At 37.7% G+C, this 13,345-nt stretch overlaps 1 protein-coding gene across 1 annotated transcript in view; it reads right to left on the bottom strand.

The window, feature by feature from the left end:
• Window positions 1-13,345, bottom strand: part of LOC126416607 (low-density lipoprotein receptor-related protein 1) — a 772,143-nt gene that overhangs the window by 258,490 nt on the left and 500,308 nt on the right. The window contains exons 21-23 of the mRNA XM_050084360.1: window positions 12,570-12,743; window positions 6,422-6,667; window positions 524-724 (exon numbers count right to left, since the gene is read on the bottom strand). Of these exons, the coding sequence (XP_049940317.1) occupies window positions 524-724; window positions 6,422-6,667; window positions 12,570-12,743 (621 nt within the window). The remainder of the gene's footprint in view (window positions 1-523; window positions 725-6,421; window positions 6,668-12,569; window positions 12,744-13,345) is intronic.

The raw sequence follows: 13,345 nt of genomic DNA, 5'->3' as shown, positions 1-13,345 counted from the left end.
AAAGTTACTGTATACAATAATAATACAATTAGTATTCATTAAATTAAAACTTATTCCACTGAAATTATTTCCACACTTTTTCTTTAATATTTTTCTAATTAAACTAGCTACAGACATGTTTTGTAATAGTAAGATTTCATAATAAATAATGTAATGGAGCTGAGAAATAATCATATTTATGGAAATCTCAATGGGGCTTCTGAGGCCTCCATCATGCATTAACATCAGTCCAAACACTCTTGCATCCAAGGGTTAAGTACAAATGTACACAATGAGGTTATTACATAAAGTATGAAAGAAAATTTCAACCGAGAAATTGCTGGCCAGTAAATATTTATTACTGCTGACAGGCACATGCAAAAGCAAAAGTGATGGCATTATCCTGCGTTTCAGACTATTGGCTTCTCTTTGGGGAGAAGGGGCAGATAGATCAGGGAGGGTTAAAAAGGATGGAGGGGTCACTCAAACACCATGATAAGAGGGACTTACCACTATTAACAAATAGCTATACAGATTTACTTACAGCCACCAATAAGTGTCCCTCTGTAAATTTTGTCATCAATTACATCAGTCCAGAATATAGTACTCGTATTATCTTTATAAAAGAAATCTAATGCTATTGTGTTCTTCAAACTCATTATGAGAGCTTTTACATTGAAGGTGTTAAGGTCAACACTTCGTAATTCATGACGATTGCTGAAGATTACATATGGAATAGCTGGATCTGCAACAATAATTAAAATGAGAAAACATAAACAGCATGACAAACAACACCTTTAGGCCTTAGTTACCATAAATGCACATAGTTGCTAATAAATCATTAAACAAATTTAAGCTTTTAACTAAATACAAAGTGCAATGGAAAAGTAAAGCAAACAAGAGTTACAAATAAAATACCTTTATTGGCCTCCAATGTAATCACTATTAGCTACAACACACTTTTGTCATTGGTTGTAAAGATGTTGGAAACTGTCAGCAAACACTTCTTGTGGAATTGCTAGAAACACCATGGTCACGTGCAAAATCTGCTAACCGTAACCCTTTCAAGGCTAGTTTAAGCCTGTGAAAAAAAGAAAAGACTGCTGGTGTAAATATGGGGAATAAAGAGGGTGTTGAAGAACAACCACCATGTAACTGGCAAGAAAAGCGAGCATGCAGATTCTGCGGATATCCAACAAAGCAAGACAACAGTGCTTTGAGCAATTCCACAAGAATAGTTTGCTGATGGTTTCAAACAGCTTTACAACCAATTTCAGAAGGGTGTGGTAGATAATGGTGATTACTCTGAAGGTCAGTAAAGAAATTTTTTTGTAGCTCTTCTTTCTTTTATTTTCTGAGACCATTCACCGAAGTTTACACATGTATCTTGTACTTATTATTTTCTGCATGCTCAATGCTCAGAACATGTTACTGTTTACTATCAGGAGGTCTATGTCTCTCTTAGGATCAATATCCAACTCTATTAAAAACATGTAGCATCTTACAATTCACAAATCTTTCAAGTAGTGCCTCAGCTCCTTGTACTTATTATTTTCTGCATGCTCGATGCTCAAAACGAGTTATTTTTTTACTATCAAAAGGTAAATGTCTCTCTTAGGATCAATATCCAACTCTATTAAAATTATGTAACATCTTACAATTCACAGATCTTGCAAGTAGTGTCTCAGCTATCAAAAGTTCATAAGCTGTGTGTAATTTCTCAATGGATTTTAAACATTTTGAAGAGAATCTATTATCTCCTTCTCCCCCTCTCTCTGTTTATCTCTTCTTGCCCCGCCCCCCCTCCCCTTCTCTCTTTCCACAGTCAAGCCTGTCCACTCACATGCCACCTGGAATGCATTCCAATATTCGGGTGCACTCCAAGGGAGTGTTATTGGATAATTACTTTTTACAATATATATAAATGACCTAGTCGATAATGTCAGTCGGTCCATGAGACTTTTCGTAGATGATGCTGTTGTATATAAAGACAAAATGCTACAAAATTGTAGCAAAATGCAGGAAGACCTGCAAAGGATCAGCACTTAGTGCACAGAGTGGCAACTGACTCAACATAAACAAATGTAAAGTACTGTGCATACAAAGAAAGGAAACGTAGTTCATCAACAAAGGAGATTGCTTAGAAAATCCTCATTCAACCAATAACTGGTTATTGCTCGGCAGCCTGTGAGCTGTACCAGACAGGATTGATAGAGGAAATAGGGAAGACTCAAAGAAGAGCAGTGCATTTTTTACAGGTTCATTTACTTTGCACACATGTGCCAGCCAACTCCAGTGGTAGATGCTGCTAGAAAGGCATTCTATATTATGGTATCCTTTACTGTTAAAGGCGTTCTGCATCATGGCATACTCTACTGTTCAAGTTTCAAGAGCATACATTCCTAGAAGAGTCAATCAATTTATTGGTCTCTCCTACATATAATTCGTGGAAAGAACATGGAAACAAAATTAAAGATATTCAAGCCCACACAGCATCTTACTAGCAATTGTCATATCCAATGACTGGAATAGCAAATAGGGGAAATGGCACTGGTGCACAATGTGCACTCTGCCACACACCATAAGATATAGATGTGCCCGCACCACCCGCCAGTCCTACAAGGCAGCTGAGATCAGGCAGTGGCAGCCTATTTCACACCCACTTTCACCCCTACCAACAGACTGACACAAAAGAAGTTAATATTGTACTGCCATCCAGTCCTGAGTTATATTTAAAATTTCAGGTTTCTAGCTCATCTGGAAAATTTATACAGAACTAACAGAGAAGAAACTGACCTAACGAAAAGGTATTAAAATAAGAAAAATTGTACTTATTGTAATTGATGATTGGGCCATGAGATTTTAGAACAAATAATTCTTTTATCCAAATATTTAGTGAGAAAAGGAAAATGAAGAAGTTACAATAAGGATGAAGATATGGAATTTGTATTTAAAAAAAACTACTAAAAACAGTTAACAAAGCCAATGTTCTTCTCATATCTACAAGAATTTTGGAGGGATATTATAAGCGGAAATGAGATGAAATAAAATATTAAAATCAAGTGACATTTAGAAAGTGCCAAGAAGAAGAATGGAAAACAAATGAGTCAATGATATAATGTAGTTAATAAAGAGGTAATTAACAACATAAGGATCTAATGAGATATGTGAGGGCAAGAAGACAGTACTAAATGGAAAGAACTGGCAACTTGCATAACTGAAAGAATGGCCATCTTGAAAAAGTATGACGTGGCATACAGGATTTGTAGCTTATTTATCATGAATGAGCCAAGCTAAATATTCACCACACATATGTAGCAGTTGGTGTAAATGAAACAGATGTGACCATAACAAAGAACTGATGGCCAAGAGAGAAAGGAATAGTTGAAAATTACAGAATGAGAATGCTCTGGGTCCATTAGCGAGATGGTTGCAGTATTTAAACAGCTAACAGTGAGACAGTAAAGACATTTCTCTCAGACTGTCCCTAGTTACAAAAATCCCTTCAGGTGCAATACTCTGGAACTATTAACCTTTATGAAAATCAAAGTGTAAAGTTAACTTTGTGAATTATGATAAATGATGCATGCATCTTAATATCAAAGAAATTGTAGAAGAGAGGTTACTCATTAAGGGAAAACTTTGTACAGCGTATAAAATTCCTTAGCAGTATTAGAACATTTACACTAGAAAAATACTTTATGAACCCACGTTGAAGGTAATTGAAATACGAGTTCCTACCTTACAAAATGCCTTTTTTTTTTCATTCAAGGCCTTTCCTATAAGTTAATGATGGCAATGCTATTAGTAACATAAAAAAGGAAAGAATATTAGTGGTTAACATCCTTTCATCAAGATCACTGGAGACAGAACACACATGCTCCGATTATGGAAATGCCCTTTCAAACGCACCATCCCACTATTTGACGTAAGTGAATTGGGAAATCATGGATAACCTCTGATAGGAATTTGAAGCTTTGACCTCACAAATGTGGGTCCAGTGTGCTAGCCACTGTGCCACCTCACTTTGTCAGAAACATAAGGATGACCTACCATGTAGCTCTCCCTTCAGTCACATGGGACATGAATCTAGTTTCTAATTGGGTGAAATTTGGGAAAAGGTGGAAGGGGGGAGCGGCTATTGCATATATATTTGGGCCAAAATCTCTCTGAAGAGTGATGACAGAACGTATGTCAATCCCTTTGGAGAATCTACACCAGATCCTATTGTAATAACTGTTCTAGCACATGTAGGTGGAAAAGATTATATCTTGTCCAAATTTCAAGAGGAAAGAGGAATTCACACAGCTGCAAATATATCTACACCACACAAAAACTATTAGTAAATGAACAAGAAGTTAGGATCCAAGAGGCTGAGAATAAGGACAAAATAGTTTTTTAATTAAATGAGAAAGACATTTTTCTTATTAGTAGGAACGATGTGAGAGGGAAATTGCTGATTCCTGAAGTAGCTATTCAGTAAGGAAATATCAAATGAGGAATCCGTTTCATGTTCAATGGTCCAATTGTTATTAACAGAAAAAAAAAGGAGGGCGGGGAGTGCAACAGGGATTCTCTTTTGCACATCTCTTATTTTTGTATTAGTGTCAATATATTACGTGTAAACGTAAACAATCCCTACCCATTGATGGTTGACTTTATATTATTTAAAATAGAAAAAAATGAATTAAGAAATTTCTGTAGTTCACTTTGACATACATTTCATGTCATAAATATCCTAGAAAAATCTCTATTACACATCTGTATCGTTTCTTGTGTTCTCTACCTCAATTTTAAGACCTCAATCTTCTATCTTCAGCACACATAACAACAGCCCATGTGTATCATATTTTGGGCCAGCTGCGCCATATTTAAGAACTCCGACCCAAAAAATGTTTTTATTTTTTCTAGTCCACATTTGTAACTTTAAAGACTTAAATACATCATCATTTTAAAGTAGCTTACATTGTCTAACATATACAATTTTTTCCTAACAGTTATTCTTTTTCTTTCAAAAATACAGACAATTTTTGTGATTTTGTATCATATTTAGGTTGCCATACTCTACACTTACAGTTACTTTTCAATATACTCATCACAATGACAGGCATTTGTCTTACCTGTGGACTGGCTTTCCAATACCTTCTTTATAAAATGTTGCTGACAATTAATTTAAATGAGTAACCTAAATGTTCTGTAGTAATAGAATATGAAAAAGATTTTGAAACTTCTGGAAATTCCATATACAAAGCATTTACAGTGAACCTACAGTTTTCTCTAAACACTTCATCAACTCAATGAAGAAGGTCCCTTATAGTGACAGACTTGTGTCCTGGGTCCCTTCATCACGCAAGTCAGTTTGGCCATCTTTAACTTTTCAACACCATCCATGCACAAAATCATCATTCAATGTTTTCTCCGCGCACTCAGCTCATTCTCTGAGGAATTTCTGCTGCACTATTCCTTTCTGTTTGCATGAAATGAATAGTGCTTCAAAATTCACACTTGTTGGGAGAAATGTTGATGTGATTGTAGCTCAGCACAGACTGATGTCTTGAACTCGGCTGTGACAGAGTGTGTGGTGCAGGGGATGCTCAGTTGCATGCTCCACATGCCAAACACCTGTTGTTTATCAGGCATTTATGCTGTTCAGTTGTATATAATGTACAAGGAGAAAATGGCTATCAATCAACATAATATCTTGTACCCCAATCAATCAGGATCATAACTGAGTGAGCGAGCAGGTAACTGCCACGTTATCAGTGCCAGTAACTTTTGAATTATTAAATGTTTCACACTGTGGTCATTGGATATCAAGCACTTTCTGCCATATGTGTATCTACAAAGATTTATTTAATGTGTTATGATTCATAGACATCACACCATGTCTTCTGGAAATTGCTGAGATCACTAACAGTAAATTCTTCAAAAAATAATGCCTTATGCAAAAAATATTTCTCTTTTCATCTCTCTAAGAAAATTGTTGCAAGAACTACATAGCCGCGTGATCTCAGGCATCTTGTCACGGTCCGCGCAGCTCCCCCTGTCGGAGGTTCGAATCCTCCCTCAGGCATGGGTGTGTGTGTCATCCTTAGCACAAGTTAGTTTAAGTTAGAATAAGTAGTGTGTAAGCTTACAGACTGATGACCTCAGCAGTCTGGTTCCATAAGACCTTACCACAAATTTCCAAAAACTACATAAAACCAAATGCAGATTGTTTCTAGATAATAGAAGAATCATCTGTATGAGGAAACATTTCCATTCTGGTACAGAGGGGAAAAAATCTTTGTTTGCAAGTAATATAACTGAAATTATAAAGATGTGTAGTTTGCCTACGTAACTCTTTATCTTTAAGAACAATATGCATGATGCTTAAATTTCATAAAAATGTAGCTCACAACCTCATCCTCATGTATTTGTTCTAAAGCATTTTGAAACTTACCTGTACTTTTGCATGTGAATCCATCAGACTGCAAAACATACCCTGGTTCGCAGGAACATTTATGTCTGGAACCATGCTGCTCACAACGCTGAGAACATGTTCCCCACATATCACAAGGATGCCATGGCGAACATGTAGAACCATCAGTTTGTAGATACATTCCTGCAGGACAGGAGCAAACTCTGCCCTCTGGTGCATTATGGCAAGTATGTGTACAGACATGCTGAATATCACACATACGATCATCTGAAAATATATACAGAAATCGCTCAAGAAGAGAAACTACACCCAGAAAATATGGGAATGGAAAATATAATTGTAAAAAAAAAAAAAATAATAATAATAACCACAACCTCAAGAATGAACATAAAATTAATAATATACAAAGACAGGTCCTGTGTTTAGCCTGAAACTCGAATAATGAATGTACCTGTACAATAATTTTTGCACCTGAAGATGAGCTCATGAATGTTGAAATTAAACAAATTATACACTATATTCAAATATGTTATATTGTCCATGGTAAATTATTGTCAATTAATTTTGTGCCGTACAATTTAATACTATTTTAATGTTGTAATTCATATAATCAAAGTGAATTCATAAATTTGAGAAGCATTAACTCCAATTTTAAAGTAATTTCACTGAATCTGTAATTTCCTTTTTATGCCATGCCACATATTTCTGAATTTTCCATTACCCAATCCAGCCACAAATTTATCATTAACACTGGAAAAAAATATCAGAAAGAAAACAACAGGGGAAGTGACATTACAAACAGCAAATGTTTTGTTTGTGATTTCGGTGAAACAGTTTGTCTCATTAGCACTGCAACATTAGTAATGCAAATTTGTTAGAAAATATTTCAAAAAACATCTTTATCTTATACGAGAATAATTGCTGTACACTAGAATGGTTTCAGGGTCTTAGTCTCACCATCTGCTGTGTCTGAAAGTTGGTGTTCTTTTCAACCACATTTTGGAATGTTATTATGATGGTCCACCGGTTACAGAAATTTGCCTGCTAGTTGTTTGGGCATGGACATGACATCCTACTACTGCTAGGTAGGCTATTTTTTAAATTATTTCTTCTGCTTTTTAGTTTCTAAATTTTAGTTTTTTTTAAATTTTTTAATTGTTCAATGGAGTAGGTCACAACTATCGTTTTACAAAATCAAACAATGGAAACTCCAGTCAGGAATATCAACAATGCAGGAGAGACAGATTGCTACTTACTGTAAAGATACACAATAATTTGCAGACAGACACAATTAAAAGACACTTACATAAAGCTTTCAGCCATAGCCTTCAAACCATTCATACATACAAGCAAGCAGACCTCATGCACACATCATCACATGGGATGCAAGCAGCAAGCTGGGGGGAATGGGGAGGGGGAAGGAATAGCAGAGTATGGGTAGGGAGAGAGGCGAGCACTGTCTGGTAGAGTGTGCACGAACTAGAATACCAACAGGTGCAGTGTAAGGAGGTTGTGGGGCATGGAACGAAAAGGGTGAAAAAGGAAGAGAGCACAGAAGGATGGTCAGGTGCACATTGAAAGAATTTCAGCCCTCATTGACCAATACATCCAACCAATTGCCTGTAATCTAGCCTCCTAAGCTGAAGACACCAACCACTTCCTTCACCAACTCTCCACCATCTCCACCTCTTTACCTCCTGAATCCCTAGACGTCACAGCTGATGCCACCTCCCTGTACACCAAGATCCATCTTGTGCCCATGGACTTACTGCTACTGAACACTAGCTTCCCCAACATCCTTCACACTCCAAATCCACTACATCACTCATTATACACCTTACTAACTTCCTCCCAACTCACAATTACTTCTCCTTTGAAGGGAAGGTATACAAATAAATCTGAAGCACAGCCATGGGCACCTGCATGGCACCCATCTCTAGAGGACACCTTCCCAACCTCCCAAAATGCCAAACCCCTCGTCTGGTTCAGGTTCGTTGATGATATCTTGATGATCTGGACTCAGGCCCAAGACATCCTATCTTCACTCCTTCACAACCTAAACACCTTCTCTCCCATCTGCTTCAGATCAACCCATCATGCCACCTTCCTAGACACTGACTTCTGCTTCTCTCATGGCTCCATCCACATCAAATCCAGCAACCACAAACAGTGCCTGCACTTTTACAGCTGTCATCCTTTTCACACCAAAAAATCCCTCCTATACAGCTTGGCCAGCCAGGGATGTTGTATCTGCAGTGACAAGAATTCCCTTGTTCAGTATGCTGAGGCTCTCACCAAGGCCTTCAAAGACAGGCAGTACCCCCAGTCTAGCCCACAAAACAACGTTATGTTCCATTTCCACTCATACCTCCAATCCATCCACCATCCCCAAACCAGCCACAAAGGAGTGCCCCTTTCATCACCCAGTCCCACCCCACACTGGTACAACTGCACACATCCTTCACCAGAGCTTTGATTATCCCTCATCATGCCCTGAAATGAGAGACAGCCAACCCAAGATGCTTCCCACCCCTCCTAAAGTGGTGTTCCAGCATACACCCAACCCCCTGTCATCCCAGTCCATCCCTACACCACTCCCAATCTCAATCCCTTGGCACAAGGATCATGTCCCTGTGAGAAACCCAGGTGCACGACCAGCTGAATCTATCCACCCAGCACTTCCTATTCCAGTCCTGTTACAGACAGGTTTACCTTACCCAACAGGGGACGGGCCGTCTGTGAAAGCAGCCACATCATTTAGCAGCTCTGCTGCAATCATTGCACAGATTTTTATATTGTTATGACAACCACCAGGTGTCCACCAGGACAAATGGCCACTGTCAAACAGTGGCCAAGAGCACAGTAGACCAACCTGCAGCAGAACATGCAGCTGAACACAACACGCTTGATTTCAATGGGTGCCTCACTATCTGAGCCATCTGGATCCTTCCCTCCACCACCAGCTTTTCTGAACAGCACAGATAAGAATTAGCCTTACAACACATTCTCTGCTCACATACCAGTAATTATCCCAGCCTCAACCTATGGTAAAATAGTGTCTCCGCACCTTCCAACCAACAGTTTCCACCCCATCTGTGCTATCATCTCCTCCCTATTCTCGTCTCCCATCCTCTCTGTTTGTTGCCCAATGCCACTGCACCCGCCCATCTTTCTCCAATCCTTTTTTCTTCACTTCCACGATCTCCCGACACTGCACCAGTTGGCATTCTAGTTCCTGCACACTCTGCCAGACAGTGTTCACCTCTCCTCTCACCCATGCAGTACTATCCCTTCCCCTTCCCCGCCTCCTCTAGATTGGTACTTGCATCCCACATGATACTTGCATTCCGGCCTGAGCTGCCAGATTGGCGGTCATGTGTGCATGTGGTGTGCTTGCTTGTGTGTATGAATGGTGTGAATTTCTCTTTTGTTGATGATGGCTGTGGCTGAAAGTTCTATGTATCTTTTAATTGTGCCTGTCTGCAACTTAACTAACATTTTACTTTAGATCTCAGATACACCTGATGAAAGGGCTAAGAGCTCAAAATGGCCACGACCAAGTTGCAGAACAGTGTTGTATGTCTCACAAATAAAATGTGTGACCTTTGTATTACTTACATACATATACAATCATTCAGATCTAAGTATTTATCATGTATCTTTACAAATTGACAAAGTGTTTTTACATAAAATTCTGATTGCTGAGATTTCCGTCAGCCTGTGACAGCATCTTTAAGTCCTTCATCAGAGTCAAAGTACTGGAGGCCAACTTCATCATGTACATATAAAGAGGGAAATCATTGGTCATAAGGAGAAATTTCTCATTTGAACTGATACAACAATTCTTGTGTTTGCAGAACAGAGAGTGGCAGAATATTTTCATGCAAAAACATGACACTAGTAGTCAAGAGACCATGTTATATCAATAATTGATCCATTTTGTTGTGTCATTTAAGTTCCCAGTTGTTAATGTTTCATAGAAGGCTGCAGAATTGATTTTTCTTCCACATTCTGTAAAATCTACAAATAAGATTGGTTTAGCATTGGAAAAAAAAGCAGTTGCATTAACCTTTCTGACTGAAAAAATATGGCATTGTCTTCTTGGTTTGTTGAGTATGACCCACATCACTGACTGCTGTTTTGTCTTCACTCTATCATAGGAAACTCTTGTCTCACAACTGGTCACGACTCTGTTCAATAGGACTTCTCCTTCCACATTTTAAAGCAGTGAAGGAAAGCCCAGAGAAGGAACTGTCTGTTAACTTTTATGGCTATCGAGGCAGTGGCAAAGACAGGCTGTGCAGTGAGTGGGAAAAAAAGGAGAAAAGGAGAAGAAGAAAATGCAAGATGAAATGTATGCCGCTCAATCAACTGAACAGTATCCAGTGAAACCTATTTTAAAAGAGCAGTTGAACTTCAAGTTCCACGGTCAACAGTAGATGATCACATGAAAAAAAAATTGGAAATGAAAGTATTTAGACCAATGTTTGAGAATGAATTATCAGATGACATCAAGTGGTAAGTTGCTGTGCTCGATTGGCACAATTTCCAAATGCCACGTCTCACACTGTAAATTTATGATGAATGTATGATATATTGCAGTTGACACAGGAAGTATATGATGTTATGTTCTACAGAAAATCACCATTATGTATAAAAATTAGAAAAGACCCCCCCCCCCTCCCCTTATATTATAATATGAATCATTGCAATACTGGTTGGGACCATATTTTTTGGAAGGGTGTGTGAAAGGGAAATCTTTATTTGGATTTGTTACAAACGTGGTTAACACCTCAGCTTGCAGACAAAGAAATCATGGATCATGTGTGGCTACAGCAAGACAGAGCTGCAACACATTTTGCTATTTAGATGCACGAGCCCCTAGAACACTTTTGAGGGCACTGGACTGTGCATGGTTCAGCAACATCTCCTTCACCACTGAAATGGTCAGCATGAAGCCCAGACCCTGCCATGCCAGACAACTCATTATGGGGAAGTCCCATGTTGCTCAACATCAGTGAAGAATTTTGCAAAACTTTTGAGGAAGCCTCTTGAAGCAAAACTCAGCAAGATGTTAGGTGGACATGGAGATCTCTGAGTAAGACATAATGGTGCACAAACAGATCCACTGGATATATAGTTCTTGTATACAAGTACTGCAACATGCAATACAATGTTTTGAGCCAGTGAAATGGGGACTTGTCAGACATACTTTAGGATGACAGGAAAAATCTAAATTAAATACACTGAGAATTCAAGATAGCAGGTGTCACAACAAAATTCATCAGTTATGAATGACAAATAAAAGGCACTGGGGTAGCAAACAACAGCTATGCACAATCTCTTCTCTACTGTGAACAAGTGTGAAACATGCTCACAACAAGGAAAGAATTTGCTACACCATTGCAGTAAAATTACTGTATATGTCTAAATGGAAAGTGTCATCTGGACTCTCCCTCTTGGTTCAATAAGACACTGAACCCTGATCTTACTCCAGGTTACTGCTTTTATTCATATTCAAAGCATTCATGGAACAGAAAGGATATTTTATTCCTATTCTGATTCTTCTTCTCCATTTTGTGAATCTCATTACTATTTTGCTTTTTATTATTATATTATTATTATTCATAGATAAATTGTTGGTTTAGTAACTACATTAAACATTAGTAAGGCATTAATAAGTGCAATGAATTTCCATGTCTTCACCATACTTCTGAAGGATTCAAGAGAGCTCTTGCAGGGTTCAACATTTCATACAAATATGATGTGCCAAAAGAAAGAAACTGAGATCCTGTGTTGAATTTCTAACTAATCCCAAGTGCAAATAACATTTTGAATTTCACAATATATTCTAAGTCTTCTTACAGTTGGCAAAGAGAACTGGTTAACAGGTCAGAGGAGAAGAGGGCACACAGTCTACATTAAAACTATGCTTCCCAGAGCTCAAATTGTCAACTTTATTGATGACTGTTACTTTAGGAGATACATACAGCAATATCTGCTTCCTTAGTAATTGTGTTCCAGTTAATACAGAACTTCTACATAGACGTTGTTGACACTGAATAACTGTTAGCAGAAAGTTACACCCAAAGAAAAATTCAAAGAAGAAAACATGAAGTTGTTTTCAGAATAAAATTTTGGTACATACATTTTAAATGCTAATACATACCACAACGCATGCCTTCATCTGACCCGTCTTGGCATTGTGTTTTCCCGTCACAGAGCAACTCAACCGGAAGACATATAGTATTGTTATCACACACTCTATTAGGATGTTCACACTCATAGGGTGATCCATACAAACTTGATACAGTAGTAGTAGCTGGAGCCATGGACACATTTCCTGAAATATTTTAAATTTTGATATGTACATTTTTTTGAGAAATGCTTGTTAATTGTATAGAAAAGGAAAAAGGGTCATAGCTTTGAAAAACATAACATCTTCTATACAAGTGAGGATACCAAAAGATGAATGAAAGAGGTAAGCACAAGGCAGTACAAAGCTGAATAAGACACAGTAACATAAATACAATGTACACATTACAAAGCAGAATACACATTCTCTTTTTTTTCCTTCTCCTGTCTCTTACTACTATCTTACATACATTTAGTTAGATAAAAGTGTTAGTAAATATTCAGCTACAGCATTTACACATAGTTAACTTCATAAACTAAAGCATTGGCAGAATCTGGCCAGATGCTTTACCCTGTTAATGTATTGGTTTATGCATACATTAGGTGCCAAAATTAAACATAATCCCCCAAATTATGAAAGCTATTAAATATGCTATAACTGCACATCATGAAAATGTCATCAAAGTTTGTATTTTCCTCCATATCTTCCAGGTACACTCAAACAAAGTTTTCATTTACAAATTATCAGTGGAAATGCACAGAGATGTTGGCTAAGAATAACATTTAGAGTGTATTATATCCTATATCTTT

This window comes from Schistocerca serialis, chromosome 8, assembly GCF_023864345.2.
Source record: "Schistocerca serialis cubense isolate TAMUIC-IGC-003099 chromosome 8, iqSchSeri2.2, whole genome shotgun sequence".
Classification (NCBI taxonomy): Eukaryota; Metazoa; Arthropoda; class Insecta; order Orthoptera; family Acrididae; genus Schistocerca; species Schistocerca serialis.
This window is presented reverse-complemented; position numbering and strand designations above follow the sequence as displayed.